Raw genomic sequence first — 22,286 nt, forward strand, 5'->3', positions numbered from 1 at the left:
GACCACCGAAACAGGGTCAGGTAGGGCGCCATTAAACCATATGATGTGCTGCCAAGCTGGAGCGAAACTACAATTGACTGATATGATCTGTGGTACCGCACCACGTTCATATTCTTGAAAGAAATGATCATTCCTATCAACTGCAGGAAACCTGACCCAGGAGTAAAAAACCTCGAAGCGGTAAGCAGGATCTGCCTGGGACTCCATTTGTGGTCAAATTCACTGTAACTACAGCACGGTTAGGTGCAGCAATGACTATTGGTCGTGCCAATATAGACACTGGTGTAAACACAGCGCAACACCGGGCTAAGAATAAAACGTACCGTTTAACATTCAAGCTTGAAAACCTATAGAATCCCAAATATAGGAGGCTAACTCCTCACAGACGGATGTCTACGCAACTGGTGAGAGGGTGTTGTTGAAAAGCACAAGTGCTACTCAGGGGTCTCGTGAATAAGTACCAGACCAAACCATGGTGGCTCCATGGTGCAGGGATTCTGCACATACACAGAACTATGCGCAGGATTATGGGACCTCGGTGTATAAGGACTAAGCCTTCCTACTGCCTTAGTACCCAAGAGTCCAGGACCAACTGGCTATAGTGTCTCATTCGCCCTCCTACCCGAACACTGAGAAGCAAATGATTAGACAACCCAGAACACAAAACCCCTGATCTCTCAGGAATCATGGTGACAAGACACACCTTTTTGCTCATACTCTGGCAACTGTCCATAATAAGATCTGACCGAGACACAAATATAGTTTAAAATGTTTAGTTTAACTAACGTGCTCTAACATGCAGTATACATGCCACAACAAGCAGAACAATGCATAACAGTAATACAGTTAGCATCGCAGCCAGTCCATACATTATGAAGGGTGATGCCATTGTATAAAGACAATGGAGAAAAGAACTATAGCACCTAAACTCCCTCCCTTGGATAGAATATGTATTATTATATAATAGAAGATCTATGGGTTTTGTTAGCAGACAACATACCCAAGAGTATGGATGGGATTTCTACATTGAAGCCGAGTGTTGCTCTTCTCCCTGGAAAGGTCCTTCTCTAAGTGTGTGTCACCTAAAACCTGTATAATATCAAAGCACGAGTCTCCAGCTGCAGCTGCAGTGGTATGTTTTGTCTAGGTGCTAGGGCCTGACCAGAACAAAATTACAAGGGGCATTGTTCATTGACCTTGCTCACAATTTTCAGACTAAACTCCTGGAACAGGCAAAGAACAAACACAGCAGACAGTTCTCATGTGAAAGGCATAAACAGAATCTTGCAAAAATAAAGTTATGTAGTAACGTGCGCAAAAGCAGTATCATGGCAGCACTAACTATGCTAACTTAGTGATGCCGACAATGTCCCTATCGGCCACGTGACATTTGTTTCTGTGACATGTTTAAGGATTATATTTGTTTTGTCTTATTTTTCTCTCTTTAACATTTTCTAAATTTGATATTGTTTTTGTCCCTACACAGTTCTAGTCTTATGTGGTCTTCCTGCCCACACCAACTTGGTGTTACCGACTCCTCCCATCTTGATATGTTTTGTTGGTATGTTCTTCAGTCATCATTTGTATGACTTGTTCTGTCTTTTTGTATCATGTTTCTCTGTATTCCAGTCACTATTTCACCTTATTCTCCTGCTCAATTCCCTTGTTCCCTTTTCTCCTTTTTTCTCCTACCTCTGATAGAGAGTCCTCTTCTCTCCCCTTTCCTCATCTTACATCTCTATACTATAGCACTTTATTCCTTTTACTATTTTGCTCTTTTTTATCAATAAAGTATGATACTGCAGATAGTACAATGGTTTGTCCTATTGCTTTAATATTCCATTCTGGGTCACCTCATGGAATATTAAAAGGTTAAATAACCCCACTAAACGGCAGAGAGTCCTATCTTATTCAGCCAGACTTAACACTGATGATGCCTTCTTACAAGAAACCCATCTTTCAGAAATAGAATCAGCTGACTTGCAAAAATGTTAGGTTGCCATAAGAAACTTCATAGTACTACTGTTTCCCAAAAGGCCAACTCTGAGGGTTGCTGGATTATAGTTAAACTTCTGGTTGATATGGTACATTTGACAATCTTCAATGTTTACAGTCCAAGTTCAGTTGATAATACTTTTTGGACTAAAATATCAGATAAAGTGATAATTTGTAACAATGATTATATTATTTTTGGTGGTGATTGTAACCAAATTCAATGTTCTGTATTGGATAGAAATTCAAAAGTCACATTTATTCATACCAGAATGTATTCACAATTCCTTTTTGCCATTCACTGTAGTTCACTGGTTGATAGCTGGAGGTTATGTCATCCGGACCTCCGAGAATACACTTTGTACTCAAATTTGCATCACTCACAATCCCTATAGATTACATTGCTCTCAGTAAATCCCTGTCTCAACATCTCATTCACTCTGAAATAGATTCTATACTAATTTCTGACCATGCACCAGTATGTACAGATTTCAACCTTATTTCTTTCTCGCCCCATGCAGACAGATGGCATTTAAATAACTCACTTCTTTTAGATACTACATTCACTTCTCAATTTGAGGCTTTTATTTCAGAATTTTTTCTTCTTAACAATACTTCAGCTTTGTCCCCTGCAATGGTTTGGGACTCTTTTAAATCAGCAGCCAGAGGATTTATAATTAATTTTGTCTCACAAAAGAAAAAGCGTTTGCAGAACCAATCAGACCAAATACTTGCTAATATTAAATCTTGGGTGCGCAACCTAGAAGCCGAGACACAGACACGCTTGTCGAGACTCGTTAAAACACATGATGGAGCATAATATGGTTCCATCAACATTACTGAACAGCTGAATTTACAATTTACCATTGTGGAGCTATATACGTAAATCAAAATAATACGAGGAAGAAAATCGTTTTGACAATTGGGGAACTTAAAACAGACAAGTGTTTTTAAGGTATATTTATTAGGAAAGTTTGACGATTTGGCGACACGGACAATTAACTCTGTGATATCGAGACTTGAGGAAGCCATGGAGGGCGAAACACGCGTAGACTGCGGTGTATATATACGGAATAATGATTGATTTTGGATTTACCCCACAACTGCAATTACGAACTAGGGACTATTTCCTGTTGTGACACTTGTCACATAACTTTTGAACAGAGTAATGCTAAATGCTTATGTCAACAGTGCCCAATGCACGTAGGATAAAAGTAACATCCGTAAGGTGTGCTCTGGTGTCTTTGGTTTGTATTAAATCTCTGGAGCATTCTTATTAAAATTCTAAGAATGGTGATTCTGTACCACAGTTAATTGATGCTAAAATGCAATTTAATAGGTTGATAATGCCTGCTGCCTCCAATTTTTTATCGAAACGTAGTGAGCATTACTATGGTGCTAAAAATAGGATGGGGAAATCGCTTGCAAATAATTTAAACATTAGAGAAGATAGAGTCAAAATTGAGGCTATATTGAATGTTGCTGGCACTATTCTTTTTAGGGATGAAGATATTTGACATAAATTTGTTAATTTTTATACTACATTATATTCTTCAGAATTTCAACCCACATAGTAGGACTTGACTAATTACTTTCAATCCATCCCTTCTCCTCCCCCTCATAATATTAATTTTGATTCACTAGAAGTTGATAATACAATCCCAGAGATATCTCATGCAGTCTCCATCTTAGGTAGAAGAAAGGCCCCAGTCCCAGATGGTTTTACTATAGAATGTTATAGTCATTTTTCTAAACTTCTTTTTTTATATCTTCTACTTCTCTATACCTCTTTTGCTAACACACAGACTTTCTGTGGTTCCTTCCAAGATTCTATGATCTGTTTAATACCCAGAGAGAATAAAGATCCCTCTTAATGCAAAAATTATAGTCCTATTTTTTAGTGAATACTGACTGATTTTGGCTTCACGTATCGATCCTATTTTACCCGATTTATTAGGATCTGAACAATCTGGTTTTATTAAGGCTTGTTTGACTTCGGCCAACACTCGGGTTCTGTTCAACGTTTTAAGTAAAGCTTCAATGCTAGACCATCCATTTGCTGTTATTGCACTCGATGCAGAGAAGGCTTTTCATCTGCTTGGTTGAGATTTTATGTTCCACTCTTTAAAATGGATTGGTTTTCCCCCCAAGTTGATTGCTCTCATATCTTTGCTTTATACTAGCCCCAAAGCTGCCATTTGTACCAATGGAATTTTCTCTGATTATTTTCCTTTGTATACAGGTGTTGTCAGGATTATCCTATATCCCCCCTTTTGTTTACTATAGCACTTGAACGTTTAAAAAAAAAGATAAGACTGGATAATTGTATTGATGTTTCTCTATGGGATCTCAACAAATCAAAATGTCAGTATATACTGGTGATATATTATACAGTGCTGACCCTGATACTTTCCTTCCACCATTTCTTCAACAGGTATCTATTTTTTCTCAGCTGTCAGGGTATCGGTTATAGCTGATAAATGTGAAGTGCTAACCCTAAATGCTTTGTCTAACAAGCAACATTTCACTCACACAGAGTTTACTGGGCAATCCTCAAAGATCAAATACCTAGGTGTATGGTTTTCACAAAATATTAAAGATACCTTCAAAATAATCTTGATCATATTCTTAAATCATTAGGTGATAGTATGGATCATTGGCATCCACTTTTCTCATTCTGGTGTGGCAGATTAGATTCTATTAAAATGATGCTGGCTCCTATTATTTTATTTCTTCTTGCAATGATTCCTATCTCTATCCCTGGTTTTTATTTTAAAAAATAGACTTCCTCTTATTAAGGTTTTTTATGGAAAGGCAAGCCTGTCATATGACTTTATCATCATTGAAAAAATATATACCTAATGGGGTCTTAAATTCCTAAATTTTAAACAATATAATTATGCTTTTTCTCTAAAACATGCTACTAGATAGATCTCTTTTGATCTCCCAAGCAACCTCCTTTATGGTTACAACTAGAACAATCTCTTATTGTCCCCTTCACTTTCGAGGAGATTCTTGCCTTCACTCCCCCTATAGCTCAATTACCTTTTCCAGTTATCGCCCACTCTTATAAAATCTTGAGACCTCTTCTACTGTTATCATTTCTTCCTTTTACGAATTATAAACAATCCCCCATCTGGCACAATAAAGCCTTATGCATTAATAATCGCCCCTTTAACTTGAAATCTTGGCATTTCAAGGGTTTATGTTGGATCTTTCAGCTTTAGACAAATGATCGACTATTGTCTCTGAACTTCAATCACAATTTTCTTTATCATCTTCTTCCAAAAAACGATATTCTCGTTTATGTAATTCCCTTAATCATTAGATTTGCATTCTACCATCTACTGCCTCTCCTTCGTCAATCTCTTCCAGGCAATTTCCCCTTCTTGCTGTCAATCCTTCTACATCTATCATGTATAAGTTGTTACAGCTTACTCCGGATAGACCCAAAACAAAAGTTGAACTTGCTTGAGAGCGGGATGTGGGGGAATGTTGGCCTACTACTCTCTGGGATAAGATGTGGCTTAAACTTCACAAAACTAAACAAGCTGCTAATACTACTCAGACTCTCTACTTTGTTTATTTTCGTTCACTTCTCACTCCTATGATCCTAAAATCCTTTGTTCCAAACACTACCTCTTCATACTGGTCCTGCTGTTCTCCCATTGGAGATCTTAAACATATGTTGTTTGAATGCCCTGCCATCCTTCATTTCTGGAAATTAGTCTGGTCTCGAATTGAAAAGATTTTTAATGTCACCATTTCCCTTACTGTCTCTAATATTTTCTTAGGGAGCTTAGCTCCTCAATGGCCCCATTCAAGCCCAATTTTACTATTAATAGATTTATCACTGGCTGTTGTATTTCACTTATTACATCAAATTGGAACCAAGCTCATAATGTTATTTTTCGATCTTGATGGAATGCCGTTTGTTTTCATCATAGATTAGACTAAAGAAAGAGACCTTTTATGCCTTTCACTATCTACATATTTATCTTTTAGTGCCTCTTTCAATTGGTTAAATATTTCTGTCCCGTATGAAGTACGTAAACCACCTTGAATTTAATTTCCACTCTGCCTGCATATTATTTTGTGATAGTATTTTCTCAGTTACCATATTTGATAGACATAGTTTTTAAGCTTTTTTGCCTTAGTATCTACAGTGTTCTAAGTTAAGTTTTATTTCCTGTTTTGATGTAAATAGTTACGATATGCTCTCTCTCCCTTCCCCCCTCATTTTAATATACAGTTTCTTATGATGTAGAGTTATTTACCTTCTTAATATTCTCTCTGCATATTATTTCTGCTCCAAATACTGCTTTATACATATAACTTTCACTATGTATTGCTTCTTGTTAGCTTATGCATTTATTAAGTGTTGTATCTCTACTGTTTCTCTAATAAACTTTTTTTTTAAAAAGGTAGTTCGTCTTACACAAATATGCCATTAGCATGAACCATTTAGAACAGTCATGAACTAATGTTAGGTATATTTTGTCATTCACAGACATATCGATTTTGGGGTAATTTAGAGTATGTGGGAAGTTGTAGAAATCCAGTAAAATGTGTGGGGAGTGGTTTTCAGTGCATTTAGTTCTGTATTTGCATTTAGAGTAACGTACTGCAATCCGGGCCTATTAGTAGCAGAGCACAAGCAAAAAGCTGGTGGTGCTACATTTACACCAATTATAGCAAAAAATAGATAAAAACTATGTTCAAACATTTATCTCTAAACTTGCTGTATTGTCAAGATTATTGGTTGTGGTAACACTATTACTGAATTGTTGTCTAACAACACGAAAGCCAGCAATCTGTAAATGACTCCATTGGTGGTGTGATGCACATGTATCCCAAATGACAGTGCAGCACAGCTACACTGCACATATAAACAGTAGAATGGATTCCATCACAGAACTAAAAGTGCTTTGCTGATGCGCTAAAACATTCTTCTCTGCTTTTTAAAAAAGAATTCAACACAAACAACGACCCTGATATCACCCACTGACGTAATCCTCACGTTGTTTCTACTTAGGTACTCCTTATTGCATTTTATTTGTTCATTTAAGTGCACATTTTTCCTTTATAAACTCATTTTGCATTTAGTATTGTTAGCACACATATATTGGTTAATGTTAGCTAATGTTGATAGTTCAGCAATTGCTTATACACATGATTCAGTCAATAATGTTTCAGAAAAACAAAAGTAAGTGAAAGCGCTCTATGGGATCCATTCTTTTCAAAACAAGCTGAAAAGAGAATTTAATATGAAAACAGACAAGTTTCAAAAAGAGGAATCTTCTCACTTCCAGGGAGCCTTAGAGATTGGGTTTGCACAGACAGAAGCTGTAATCACCTTTTCAATGGCCACCGGCAGGCATCTCACGACCATCAGACAAGCCTTATTCGCTTGCTGAGACACCATAGCTGTCACAGCAAGAAAAAGAAAGAACAGCTCTCTTCATACAGAACAGTGCCTCCATTGTTAGCCTACGATAAAGGGGTGAAAGTCAAGACCACCTAAGAAACTCATAAAGACTCATTTTGGTGCAAAGATAACTTTGTTTGAGGCAAGAAGGGAGGAGTTAAAGAACAAATGCAGGGGAACTAATACTGATAAGTTGCAAACCTTTCCAATATTCTGTTTCTTAGGTGGCATTGTTGCCACATTTCTGATTGCTTTTATAATCTTAACCTACTAACTCCAAATAATCCTGTTGGTCCCACAGGATTGATCATTGTCTGACTAATTTAGAGATTACCACAACAACAGTCAATTATTAGTGTAACATATATTATTAATGACTACTACCTGCCACCTAAACCACTCCTATAGCTTTGGGGCCTGGAATAGTTCGAATCGTCACCCTTGTAGTAGTGTGATGGATAGTAGTTGTGTTGTTACTATCACTGGCGACGGTGTGAAGTAACGTGGTGCGGAGTGCTGTGACTACAGGTTGCGGTGCAAGCAGCAGCTCAGTGGCGGCATCAGATGGCATCATCCGTGAGACCAAGGTTGCAGTGCAGCATTGCAGCGATGCCCTCTGTGGTGCCTTCAGGACACGGAGTCGGCACAGGCGTCGCAGACAGCATTGGGTTGCTTTTCTGCTGTTGCAGCACAAAACACACCTTCCCCAGTGCTGGTGGCAGAAGAACTCGAAGTCTTTGCTGTTGCTGATACTTCTAGAACAGGGGGCAAGCTCTAACTCTGCCCTTGGAGAAACTCAATAAAGAAGTTGCAGAAAGTTCAGTCCAGTCCTTTCACTGCCCAAGACAGAAGCAGCCACTGCAGGCCAACACAGCAAAGCACACAGCAAAGTGGTAGTTCCTCCTCACACCTTCTCCAGCTCTTCTCCTTGGCAGTCTTCTTGGTCCAAATGAGTTCTAAATTCTGGGGTCTTGGCCCCAATATGTATACCCGAAATTGCTTTGTCCTTATAGGCGGAGAGTGTCTGTGCCCAGCCAGAACCAGTTCTATCCTCTCTGGTGCACTTTCCAGGCAGGAGGTGGAGACAACATTGTCAGAGGCAGACCAGGCCCATTCAGGTGAAAAGAAATCTTCTCCCCCTACTCTAAATGCAGCCCAGGTTTATTCAGCCCATCCCTGACCCATCTAGACTCTCTGGAGCTACTGCTCCTCCCCAGCCCCTGTCATCCCAAAGCCAGAAAGTCAATCCACAAACCCAGCAGAGGCACGCTGGATGGCTGAGTAAGAAAAAACCTACTTTCTAAAAGTGGTACTTTCAAACACCGAATGTAAATATCACCTTCACTAAAAGATGCATATTTAGGTTCTGAGTTCAGGCATACTAAACTTGATTGCTCTACCTTGTTCCCAGGGCCAGTTATGTTTATAAGATGTTATAAACAAACTCCCCATTGTGTCCTATGGGAACAGGTAGCCTTACAGTAGAGAAAAACAAAATTGGCCTTAATTCACTATCAGGACATGCCACACACACCATGTCCTACCTTTCACATACACTGCACCCTGCCCACAGGAGTACCCTGGGCCTACCTTAGGGGTGACTGACAGGTAAGAAAAGGGAAGGTTAGGGCCTGGAAAGTGGGTGTACATGCCAAGCCGACATGGCAGTACCAGACTGCACACAGGCTCTGCAATGGCATCTCAGAGTTACATTTACAGGCTGCTTGTGTGGGTGGCACAACCCGTGCTCCAAGCCCACTAGCAGCATTTGATTTACAGGCGCTGGGCACACACTGGGCACTGTACTTGGGACGGACTAGTAAATCAAATCAACCAATCATGGAGATACTAATCCATAAAAACAATTTACAACAGGAGCACTTTAACACTGAACAGCAGTGGGAAAGTGCGCAGAGACACTAAACCTGCAAAAACAGAGTCAAAACCGGGATGCCAGAAAGCAAAAAGTCAGGGGAAACATGTCAAAAGAAGCCAAGTCTAACATTCCCCCACTGGCCAACACTTGAACTGCCTCCTTATCTAGAGGAAATCAATTAAAGGTCAGCTGTTACTTATAGTAGTGCATTTGTTGCTCTGAGAGCTTAGCTTACTTCATAGGTAACAAATATAAACTGCAGTGAAATATACACATAAAAGTTAACTTACCTTTTATAAGAAGTTCTACCTGATGAGTTATGTGATCTTTTTTCATATCACTGAAATACACATGGCAGGAATAGCTTCCAGCATCAAAGGTATTTAGGCTTTTCAGTAAAATGGAAAGGTTGCCTTTGGTAAATTCCAGAGGAAAGAGCTGTGTCCTCCCTTTGAATCTATGTTCCTGGTGATCCAGCTGTTCCACTCCATGATAAAAACTATGAAGAACCTCAGGGTTGACCAAAGTCTGCCAGTGAACAACAAAGTTTTCATCGTCCTTAAATTTGTCCTTGTAGGGAACTATGCAAGGCAGTAGGACCTCCTCATTCAGTATCCCTTCAATAATGCAGGAGCCAGAGCCTGGTGTTACAGAAAAGAGAAATGAAAAGTGAGTGCCACATCACACGTACACAGTAACAAACACCTACATTTAACTGGCTGGAGTAGCTTATAAGATTTGCTAAACCAGTCAAGAGAAAGAACAGAGCATGCATAGTTAAATCAGTGCCTTCTAGTTGAGAAAACTATGGGAACATTATTTCACAATTGACAAATGTGATGACAGACCCCTGAACCTTTTGCTGCATCCCCAGACAGCTCTTTATGTATTCTATCTTCGAATTCCTGGCCTATCTTTTTACATGAGGGGTACCTGAGAGAAAAAAAGGAAGATCACCAGGTTCTGCCTTCAGGAAGCACAAAAAGGAAGAGCTCACACACAGTTGCTTGAAAATATGGACAGATTAGGTTTGCACTCTTGTTTATTCTTGCATGAAGTGTTAGAATGTGTTTTTCCAGAACTTCACCAGTTAACAACTCTACTTTTAGGGGCGGACCAAGTAGGCACTGACCCAATGGTGGCTTACCGAGGGAGTGCTGCGGACGGTGAGGCAGGGTGGGGATGGGGCAGAGTGGGGGGGGGGGGGTAGTTGAGTCTAACATACGACCGACAGGAGTAAGGTAAGTAATTAAATAAATAAAACTATTTACCTAGTGCACACGTGGTAAATTATTTTATTTATTTAATTACTTACCTTACTTCTGTCTGTCGTATGTCGGAATCTACTACCCCCCCACCCTGCCCATCCCCTGTCCCGCCTCACTGCCCCGCAGCACTGCTTCAGCGAGTCGCCACTGCACCGACCTGTAATGGTGGGCACATTTGGGATGAGAAGGGAGGAAGACTACGTCAAGACTGTGTCTGAAGCACTGTGTTGTTACACAGAAGGCTTCTTCTTGTTTTGACTGCTTGACTGGTGACTACAGAAAGTCACTTGCCCAGTCTGAGATTCACTCAGGTGGGTCTCTTCCCACTGATGCTCTCTGCTTCATTTTGAATGCCTAATATTCCTGGCCTCTATTCCAGGGTCTGTGACAAACGGTTCTTGAGGGGTTACAATGATACTTCGAGCAGACAGATTGATTTGTAGGGGGCAAGCAAGTTTCCTGGGAGTACCCCTATGTTATTTATCAAGTCCAGTCATATTCTGCGACAAGAAGGAAGTGGCACACGGAGACCACGCCATACTCCTTTCCGTACCCCAAGCCGTTGGTATGAGGGAACCACTCCCTGGGGAGGGGGGGGGGGGGGGGTCAGTCACAAGCAAGTAACATGGAAGTCTTCCTTAAGGTAGCTTTGTTCTTTGGGACTTGCCTTTATCCTGCAGCCCTGCAGCCCTTTCCGGCAATTCCCATCATAAGAGCTCGTGAAAACTGCAGCATTTACTGTGCTGTGTGTAGCTGGGAACGGTAAGCCTTCCCTTCGGTTGGGGGCAAACTCTTTAGCATTATGTTCTGAGCTGGTGCATTAGCCTTGATGGCTTGTGTATGGGCTGCTAATTTGAAGTTCATTTTCAATGTGTTTGCTTGTGTGTATGTGTATTTTTTTTTAAAGCAGTTACAGAGAGCCTATTTTATAGAATGTTTGGTTTGTTCATTTTTTGGTTACCTAATATTTGCTAGGATGGTGCTAGGATCTCTCGTATCAGGGATGTGCTGTAGACGACCATGGGACCCTGCTGCTGATCGGTCCCTAAATATGCTTCCAAAAAGGGTATTTAAAAAAATTGAGAATTCATCTTGGATCACATACACACTCTTTCCAATAACAGTGATTTAGTCATGCATCCAAACAAATGCTTTTACATCCAACAGTGTGAAGTATCTTTCAGATGGGATCACGTTTTACTCTAGTGAACATAACAATGCTAGTACAGAAGTCCTCATCCTAAATTGTTCAATTTTAGTATTCTGGTAAGGCATGGTCCTTGTATTGCACAGTGAGGGAGAAATAACTCAATTTACATACATACCCGAAAGAGAACAGGACAATGCTACAGACTTGGGAGACAATTTAGGATTGTAAAGTAGTGTCACGGTTGTAGGTTTGAGGCATCAGATCATCTAAGTGATTCATTTTTAAATAAATACTAGAACACACTTCAAACACAAAGAGCAGATTTTGAGCAAACCATAGAAAGCATTCGATTTCAGCGACTGGTAGATACTTGGCAGACACTAAGCAAAAAGAAACCCTTTTGAGTAATGACTAGAACAATGGTGGGGAAGATCCTAGTGTTAGTCTAAAAAGGCTTTAAAAAAACTGGTGGTTTGAAAAAATACAGGCTGAAGAATTAGAGAACCACATCTGTAGGAGTGATCAAGCATAGAACATGTACGTTGAGAGCTAAGGACTAGAGCAATGATGTGAATATGCTATGAAAACGGTTAAGGGAGATTACAAGCCTGTGTAAGAATGTTTAAGACTGAGGAGGAGCTTCGCGGGCAACCAAGATGGAGCTCGGAGCTCCGAAGACCCTCCGATCCTCCGAATCAATCCTGCTATCTATCCTGTCCCACATTGGTGGGAATCTGTTGCTGAACTGTTGCTGTTGTGGGACCCGTTCTCTGATCGAAGATCCGAGTTTCCTACGCGGAGTTAAACCGTGTTGAAGTTGGGGACGACGACGCCATAATAGCCTGGCATTACGTGGGCGACGGCGGTGCTTCTACGCGGTGGCTGTCTGATGAGGTGGAAACTGCCCCGTTCCGCGATAGAGGCCGGACCAGATTACTCAGCGGACTGAAGTGCTGGAGAGGCGGTGGAGGCGAGTACTGCTTTCTACCGACTTGGGGCTGCAGGGACGACTGTGTCCTTCTCCGGACTGTGCGACCCCCGTCACCCAACATGGCGGGCAGGGGTGATCCGGACAAAGGGAAACCTAGGGTCAGCAGAAAACCCTCCCTTTCGCAGCCCACTATTTCTGAGCGCTTCACCCTCCCGAAGGGATCGCCTGGGGCTTCAGGTCGCACTAAGGACACGCAGCAAGATGTGTCACCGGATGACTCGGAACCCACCCTCCGGGATGTCATGGGAGCCATTGCGGGCATCAAGGCCGAAATGCATAAACAGCATGAAGTGTTAACGCATAAGGTCGACACGTTGGCGATTGAAGTCAACCTCGTCAGAGTCGATCTCTGCAAAACAAATGACAGAGTTAAGTCACTCGACATAAAGACGTCGAGTTTAACTTCTGACGTGACCGACCTGCAGTCGGAGATTCGGGACCTGAAGGCCACGAACACGTTGTTTGCCCGCAGGCTGGACGATTTCGAAGGACGGGCCAGGCGCCAGAACGTCCGTATCATAGGTGTGCCGGAGGGCGCCGAGGAAGATGCCACCGACCTTTTTGTTGAGAACCTTGTACTGAATCACCTAGCTCGCGGTGGGCTGAGCAAGTTCTTTTCGGTGGAGCGGGCGCACAGACTACCTGGAGGCCAGCCGAAACTGGGTGCCTCTCCGCGCCCCATCATTGCCAGAGTCTTCAACTTTAGGGACCGGGACGCGATCCTGCAGGCCTCGAGGAGAGGTGGACCATTAAAGTTCCAAAATGCCGACATAAACTTTTTCCCAGACTTCACTCAAGCTGTGCAGAAACGTCGGCAAAGTTTCATGGGAGTCAAGCGTAGGTTGAGGGAGCTGGGGATGAAGTACTCTATGTTATTCCCGGCAAAACTTCGGATAGAACACGACAGCCGGGCAGTGTTCTTCGACATGCCGGAGGCAGCTGGGGACTGGCTGGACACTTTGCCTCAACGACGGAGTGCCCCCGAGGATCAATCGGAGGGGGCGTCGGGCGGACCTGATCTTCAGGAGTGAGTGGATTTTCTCGGACTGCCTTCGGTGGATGGGCCTGCACATGCAATCAGTCGCGGACTATTGTCTTCTATTATTGTTCTTTTCAGGATCGGGGGATACGGGGGGGGATAGGCTGTCTCCTTTCTCCTCCGGGGGCTTTTCGTAGAGTAGTCTTTTAGGGCGACAAGCACACTGCTAGTTGGGGGGGCTTTTTAGTCTAAATCAGGGGTGCAGGGTGGGGGGTGGTTGGTTTGATTGTTCTCTTTGTGTTTTTCCTTCTTTCTTTTTCTTACGGCAAGGTAACCATTCTTCTGAATATTATGTAGCAGTGACTGTTCTCTGGGGGGAGGGGGGCCGTGCTTTGATGATGGGGGGTAAGACAATGAATGTACTGAGTTGGAATGTGAATGGGCTGGGGGATCGCATTAAACGTGGGGTGGTTTTGCAAATGTTTAAAAGGTGTGTGCCCGATATCATATTGTTACAGGAAACGCATCTCATTGGTAATACGTGCCACGCACTCAATAGGAAAGGGTTCAAAATGGTGGCACACTCGGGGTTCTCTTCGGGGTCCCGAGGGGTGGGGATTTTGGTGCGCATGTCTCTCCCGCTGGAGGTGGAGACTAGCGTAATTGATGATAGAGGCCGTTACGTTGCCGTCACTGGTAGGTGGGAGGGGCGTACCCTGGTTTTGGTTTCTGTTTATGTCCCCCCTGGCTTACAATCGACGACCTTTCAGGATCTCGGGAGCGCCATTTTGGGCCTGCCTGAGGGACTGCTCATAATTGGTGGAGATTTCAATGCAGTTGTGTCGGGGACCCTTGACCGCTCTCCATCCAGAGATCTTCGTGGTGCGCAATCTTGGCTCCCTGACTTCCTGAGTACCATGGGACTTATTGATTGCTGGAGGCTTCTTCATCCCGCCCAGCGGCAGTATTCCTTTCATTCGGGTGCACACGGTAGCCTCTCCAGGATTGACTACGTTTTAGCTCCAGCTGCCCAGGCTTCGGCCGTCTCGGGGGCCCGCCTGATGGCCAGAGGTATATCGGACCATTCCCCGGTCTGGGTGTCCTTTAATTTTGGTATCGTGGCAGCCTCCAGGGTAGCGCCGGTTAATCCATGGTACTTTCGTAACCCTAAAACTCGTGACCTCCTGGCTAAAGCCATTGAATTATATTTCTCCGAGAATACGGGCTCGGTGGCGTCGGCCCTGTCCCTGTGGGAGGCCTTCAAAACTGTCCTGAGAGGAGAAGCGTTCTCCTTAATAGCCGAGGTGCGCAGACGCAGGCATGAAAATGTGGTGCGGCTGGAATCAGAGATTGAGGATCTAGATTCTCAACTGGAAACTGATCCGACGCCTGCCCTGTTACATGCTCTCTCTCTAAAGCAGGCGGAGTACCGGGCCACTGCTACTGACGTAGCCAAGGTGATGGGCAGAGAACAACAAGGGAGGATTTACAATGCAGGGGATAAGGCAGGCAAGCTTATTGCTTGGCTGGATAGGAAAGAGATGGCTTCCCGTGTGGTGCCCGAGGTGTTAGGTGACAATGGGGGGGTTGTTACTGACCCCGACGCTATAGTCACGGCCTTTGCCGACTACTTCGAGTCCATCTATACGTCGGTTTCTACCATGACTGAATCGGAATCGGCTTCTTTCCTTGATGGGATTGAGCTTCCTTGCCTGTCGGACGCCGAGCGTGACGACATGGACAGAGGCATTACGGCGGACGAAGTGGCGCTTGCGATACGCTCCTTACGTTCTGGCAAAGCTCCCGGCCCCAACGGTCTTCCGGTAGAGCTCTATAAGATTAAGGCTGATACTATTGCTGTACCCTTGCGATGTATGTTCCTGGAGGCGCGCGAGGCCGGTGAGCTCCCGCTGGATCAGCGATTGGCTACTATTGTGGTTATTCACAAGGAGGGGAAGCCCAGGGACCTTTGTAGGTCATACCGCCCGATTTCCCTGCTGAACGCCGAGCCTAAAATTCTGGCTAAGTTATTGGCCAACCGGTTGGTGGGTGTGATCGCTGATCTGGTCCACCCGGACCAATCGGGATTTATACCCCATCGCAACCCCGCCCTCAACCTTAGGAGGCTCCACGCGGTTATGGCGCGGATTGACAAACTTTGTGAGCCGACCGTCCTGGCATCATTGGACGCGACGATGGCGTTCGATTCCCTCAAATGGAATTACCTGTGTTGACTAAGCTTGGGTTCGGCCCCGACTTTATCAGCTGGGTTAAACTTTTGTACGCCTCCCCACTGGCCAATGTGACGGTCAATGGCCGTGTATCAGCTTCCTTTGCCTTGCGCAGAGGCACTAGACAGGGCTGTCCTCTGTCACCGCTTCTTTTTGCTCTAGCGCTTGAGCCGCTCGCTGCTTGGATACGCACCCACCCAGACATCTGTGGGATTAAGTGGTCGCCGGGCTTTGAGGACCGCGTGTCGCTATACGTGGACGATATCCTGCTCTACCTTACCTCCCCTTGTAGGTCCTTGATTGTTGCCTTTGACGTGCTGGGTACTTTCGGAAGATACTCGGGCCTAGTTATTAACTGGTCGAAATCCTACCTTTATGTGCTTAGTGGAGAAACCCCTCGTCTTCCTAAGGGCTGTGCTATACAGATCGCGCTGCAGGGCTTCAAGTACCTGGGTATTTATATATCAACTGATGCCCGGACACGATACTCTAAAAATCTGCTTCCCCCTCTTGCGCGCCTTCGGCGCGACGTGGAGGGTTGGAGAAAGCTGCAGCTGTCCTTGCTCGGACGTGCGGCATTGTTTAAGATGATGTCCCTGCCGATTTTCTTGTATGCGCTCCAGAACACTCAGGACCCCGTCCCTTCCAAATATTTTAAGGAGGTTGAAGGTTTGCAGCGGACCCTCTTATGGGAGGGCAGGCCGCGTATTGCTGTTGCCAAGCTGACGATCCCTTGGTACGATGGCGGAATCGCTTTGCCTGATATCCGGAGGTACTACTGGGCCTCTCAACTGGCCGCTCTTAACCACGGCTTTTATGGACCGGCCGATAGCCCGGGGTATGCCATGGATCGGTGGCTCCTGGATGATGGAAAGTACTACCGAGCACTATATTCAAGATCTCTGGATGGAAGTATGACTGGCCCCACTAAGACTGCTGTGCACATCTGGAGGGCCATTACGAAAGCGCAGGGGTGGCAGGGTAGGCTTACTATGGCCACTCCACTCTACGACTCTGACTTGTTAGGTAGGATGTGGCATACGAAGGGGTTTGACCGGTGGGACCTCATTGGAATCTCCAAAGTCGATGACATGATGGCCAGGGGTGAGATTAAGTCTTTTGACACGCTGCAATCTGAATTTCAATTGGGAGCCACAGAGTATTTTAGATACGCTCAATTGCGACATGCCCTTGCGGCCTCACTGCCGGCTGGAGAGAAGGTCCCCGAATCTTCCCCGCTGGAGGATAGGGTACTGGACGGCCACATGCCAGACAGTGCCATTTCCCTGATTTATAAAAAATTGATCAACGTTCGCACGGATCTTTTGCTGGGTGTGAGAGACCGGTGGGTACGTGATGGAATTGAGCTGGACGATGAGGACTGGCAGTGTGCGGTGTCTTCCCCTAAAGAGGTGGCAATTTCGGCTAGATTGCGTCTGGTTCAGTTGAAGAGTCTCCACAGGGTCTATGTGACTGGCCCCAGGTTGATTCATATGGGACTCTCAGTGGACGGTCTTTGTAGGCGTGGCTGTGGAGAACTGGCCACATTCTTACACACCATCTGGGAGTGCCGTGTTATAGCCTCTTACTGGGGACGTGTGCATGCAGTGATACGTGAGATGACGGGGGTAGACCTGCCAGCGGAGGCCCGGCGCTGCTTGTTAAATGTGTGGGGTCCTACGGATTACAATAATGCCCAAACTCAATGGGTCACGCTGGGAAACATGGTGGCCAAGCGGGACTTCTCCCAGAAGTGGGGGGCCCCTTCTCCCCCCTCCGTGGACCTCTGGAAGACCAATATGGATTGGTGCATGTTCTGTGAGAAGACAGTGTACGTAGCCCGGGGTAAACCCAGGAGGTGAGAGTGGTTTGGGGGGCCTGGAACGAATATAGGGGCGACATTTGTTTACCTCCTGATGCTGATCCGATAGAGGTTCGTCTTTCTCCCTAGCCCTCCCTTCCAACCATCTTCTCAATTAGCTGGCATCCTGGCTTTTTCCCCCCCCCCATGTTTGTTTGCTTTCCACAGTATGGTTACTCTAAGAAGCCGTTTGGCCCTACCTACCTCCCGAGACTTTGTGTTGTCGCTTTTGTGTTTTTTCCTTGCCATTTCCTTTCTCTTGGTGTTTCCTTCTCGTTAGTATTTTTATAGGTTTATTGTTCTCATATTACAAAACTAAACCTGATATGTTTCTTTGATCTGATATGTGCGCACCTTTCATCCGTTCTCTACAATGCTGCCTAGCCTCAGGGATGTAAGGCTGAATAGCTGTGTGCCTTGGACTATAAATAAAGGTTTTCCAAAAAAAAAAAAAAGAATGTTTAAGACTAAAGCATGCTGTACTGTAGAAGATCAAAAATTACCAAGACTTCTTGCAAGAAATGCGCATGCACGCGGGCACGCATGCACAGTATTCGCAAGATGTGCGTCTGACGTAGGAGAGAGACGGCGAGGAGGATCAGGGTTGCCACAGTACAGGTATGTTTATTTCTTTTTAAATTAATTTTTTAATATTTTTGATTAGGGGCTGGAGCCTATTGAGCGGGGGGTGGGGTTGGCTAACTCCGTTCCACTGTGGAGTCGGAGATTTCCCCTATACTCCACTTTCTCAGCGGAGCAGGGAGAAGGCAAATCTCAGCACACTCCGCTGGTGGAGCGAGCTCTCTACCCGCCGTTAGTCTCCACCTCCTGCCAGGAAGCTGCACCAGAAAGGACAGAACTTGTTTTGGCTAGGCAAAGAGCTTCTCTGCCACCAGAGAACATGATTTTGCTGCATAATTATTGGGGCCCAGACCCCAGAACTTTAAATCACTTCTGAGAATCAAGAGGAACCTTTGCCAAGGAGAAGAGCCGGAGAAGCTGAGGAGTAATTCTGCCCCTGTACTGTTAGCTGTCTGGGGTTGGCCTGCAGGGACTACTTGCAGCCAAGGAAAGGAGAAAGGACTTTGCGGATTGCTGTGTCCCCTGCTTGAAGATCACCAAGCTCTTGAAATTGAGTTTGCCTCCTGTTCTGAAGTCTCAGGGACACAAAGACCTCACCACCAGCTCCCCTGAACTTCCTTGCTGGGAGTTCTGACCTGATAAGGGGTGCCTGCTATTGTTTTGGACCTCTGGAGGCTGTTTGCCACCGGGAAAAGTAACGCAACTTGAAGAAACATGACGCATCTGCACCTGTTTCCGATGCATCGCCGAAGAAATCGTCGCTACGCCTGCCCGCAGCTAGAGAAATCGCCTTACGAAGCATCGACTACTTCGATCTCCACAGTCCAAGATCACCGCTCCTATTCTGAAGCAAGCCCTGCTGAGTGGCTGCAGGAACTCACACTGTCCAGGATAGTCGCATCGTGGCGCCAAGTCTGTTGCATCATAGGGGTATGCAGTAAGAAACTGATGTATCACCGCCTCTCCAGTAACGAACCGACGCATCACCTTTCCCTGAGCAAGGAACCAACGCATCACCTTTCCTGAGTATAAGGAATCAAAGCAACATCTTCCTTGCGACCCTTTTTGTTTGATTGCGCGACGCATTCAAGGTACTTTGTGTAAAAAGTGTTGCATCTGCAATTTGCTTTGAACTCAACTATTTCTACCATTTGAAAGTCATATTTTATACCTGTATTGTGGATTTGTGTTGTTTTGGTCTTGTTTCGTTTAGACAAAGATTACTTATTTTTCTAAACTGGGGTGGTGTCCATTTGTTGTGTTTTCACTGCATTACTGTATGTGTTCACACATGCTTTATACACTGCCTCTGAGATAAGCCTGTCTGCTGGTGCCAAGCTACCAATTGGGTGAGCAGGGGTTATTTTAAAAGTGTATCCTCTTTACCCTGACTAAAAGCAAGGGTCCCTATTTGGATAAAGGTGCCTACCTTTGCCAACTAGAGACCCCCATTTCTAACAGGAAACTAGTACTATGATTGGTGACGCCGCAGCAAGACTCCCGCAGCACCACCACGGATCTCTAATCCCTGGCGGTTGCACTAATGCAGTCCAACCGTCCAAGTCGTAATAGGATGGTCAGACCGCAGGCATGCCCGCATCACCACCCTGGCTCATAGGGCCCTTGGTTGATAATGACTGATGCTGCAAAAATATATTTACAGATTGGTATTCCTCCCTCATCATATGAAGACAATGATGGAACGCAATGAATAAAGTAGGCAAAGGTAATGCCCACAAAAAAACACCTAAGAGACTTAACAAAACCAGTCATTGTACATCAGGAATTTCAATGTTGCAGGTAAATTTATAACAACTCTTTTTGTCTTTTACACAGAATTTCCATTTGTCCAGACTGTCATTACAAATTAGATCCCACCAATCAAACCTGGGTAACACTGCCCCTGATACATCAGGGGAACTTAGTTTCATGCCCTACCACCGGCAACAATGAGTAGATTCCCCAGTTCCTGAAAATCAACTCTCACACAGCTGGTTGCTGAAATTCAGACTCTTATAAAGTGAGAATTAACTTTTACTGTACCTGATATTGTAAGAATAAGAATAACGGCAACACTGTCCCACCAGATGTTTCCTCTAATAGCCATTTTGTTCTGTTAAGTAGTGTCACTATGAACATTTCTCTCCTCTTCTTCTCTTCATTTTAAACTCTGAAAAGATAACATTGCTTGTGAGACACTGAAGCAGTTGCAAAAAAACGTGATCAGTTCAAGTTAACCTCAGTGGGAATTAACATATTTTGCAACCTGCATCCAAAAAGGTTATCACAAACCTGCCTAGAACCTCTTGGGTTTGGAAACAGGCAACACTTACTCGTTTTACTAGGGCATGAGATTGAAGTCCTTCAACAAATTCAACACCTGAAACCACATAATGATTTCTTTTTGCTTGACAGTGATATGCATCAGTGGTATATTTATATATTTAACTCAAACAGAATGGGTTGTGGGTTCCTGCCTCAGATCATTCGGAACAGAACTACTACCACATCTAAACATAAATAAAGACTGTTTCCTAGTGATTAATTATATTTTACATTTTTTATAGAGGTCTGCATAGCATCTTGCAAGGCATTATACTAGTACTAAGCCTCACATAGTAATGACATAAACATGTATGTCTTCCAATTGAAACATCATGATGCTAGATGCAGCGTACCCAGTAAAAGTGGTCTCATTTAAAGTTTAGAAGAGTTCTGCCAAACTGTTGGAAAGGTAGAGGCTCGGCTTCTATCAGCCCCGTTGTGGGATGTCTGGAGGGAATTTTTGCCAAAACTGCTCCCACTGACACAGTCGGAGCACTTTTGGCAAAAATGTGTGTGCGGAATGCTTGGCTGGCCTTCCATCACTTCTCCGAATGGCAGGCAAATCTACATTTTTTCAAACACAAACTCTCCACCCGGGTGTTTATATTTTGAAAAAAATAATCAATGTGTCCGACACACCGGGAGTTCGCTGCTAGCATGTAGGAGACGCTGATGTCTTTTTTTTCTTGCTAAAGATCACCACAAATATAAGGTAAGTACAAAAATGTCAAGAAAATACTGTTTACACCAATATGGTAATAAAAATGACAAACATATAGTTTTTCAAAAAATACAAAGTTTAAAACTAATAAATCTTAAAGAATGTAATACATGCTCTTCATATAATCTATATTAGATACATTTAAGTAACAATATTAAAATGTAATATATATAAGCATACACACATACATACATATATGTGTGTATCTTTATATATACTAAATATAATAAACACTATTATTAAATACATATATATTTTACATTGTATTAATTTGTGATGTTTTTTTTAAATTCACTACTATAAAAAGCACACATATATATATGTATGTATCATAACACCAACAACCCAACAAGGCGTACTCCCAGCGTAAAGATTGGTTCAGACTTGAACTGATGCTGATCATTTTATTGCCATGTGTTTTGCGCTGTAGCACGTTTTGGCCACCACTGAGGATGTAACACCAACGTAGAAGTTTTTAAACATGCTATTCTGTCCTCATGGAATGTGACAACAGACCCCTCACACAACCATATTATTGTGCAAATTATTTGTCGCAAATCAATTCTGAAACAATATAAATACATGAACTAGTACATTCAAAGAACCTGCCAAAGTAAAGTATATATCTTTACAAATTTTGCACGTGTATTGCAGGTTTCCAGTTTAAACTGTATTCACCTACATACATAATCAAGCCTAGAACAGCTCCAAATTCATACATATTCATCAACTATTAATGTCATATTGACAAAATACTCACTGACTAGCATTCCTGCAATATCCTATATTTGGACATTTCATTCAAGAATAATATCAAATGTAATTAATTTATGTAACGCAATTGAGCCCTCTTGGACACACACCCTACATTTACTGGCATAA

At 43.7% G+C, this 22,286-nt stretch overlaps 1 protein-coding gene across 1 annotated transcript in view; it reads right to left on the reverse strand.

Moving 5' to 3' along the window:
* Positions 1-22,286, reverse strand: part of LOC147750997 (protein NLRC5-like) — a 721,414-nt gene that overhangs the window by 488,816 nt on the left and 210,312 nt on the right. The window contains exons 2-3 of the mRNA XM_086918889.1: positions 20,402-20,528; positions 9,587-9,937 (exon numbers count right to left, since the gene is read on the reverse strand). Coding sequence (XP_086775015.1) covers positions 9,587-9,937; positions 20,402-20,465 — 415 coding nt within the window. The 5' untranslated portion in view covers positions 20,466-20,528. The remainder of the gene's footprint in view (positions 1-9,586; positions 9,938-20,401; positions 20,529-22,286) is intronic.

Source organism: Lissotriton vulgaris, chromosome 1_1 (assembly GCF_964263255.1).
Source record: "Lissotriton vulgaris chromosome 1_1, aLisVul1.2, whole genome shotgun sequence".
In the NCBI taxonomy this organism is placed as follows: domain Eukaryota; kingdom Metazoa; phylum Chordata; class Amphibia; order Caudata; family Salamandridae; genus Lissotriton; species Lissotriton vulgaris.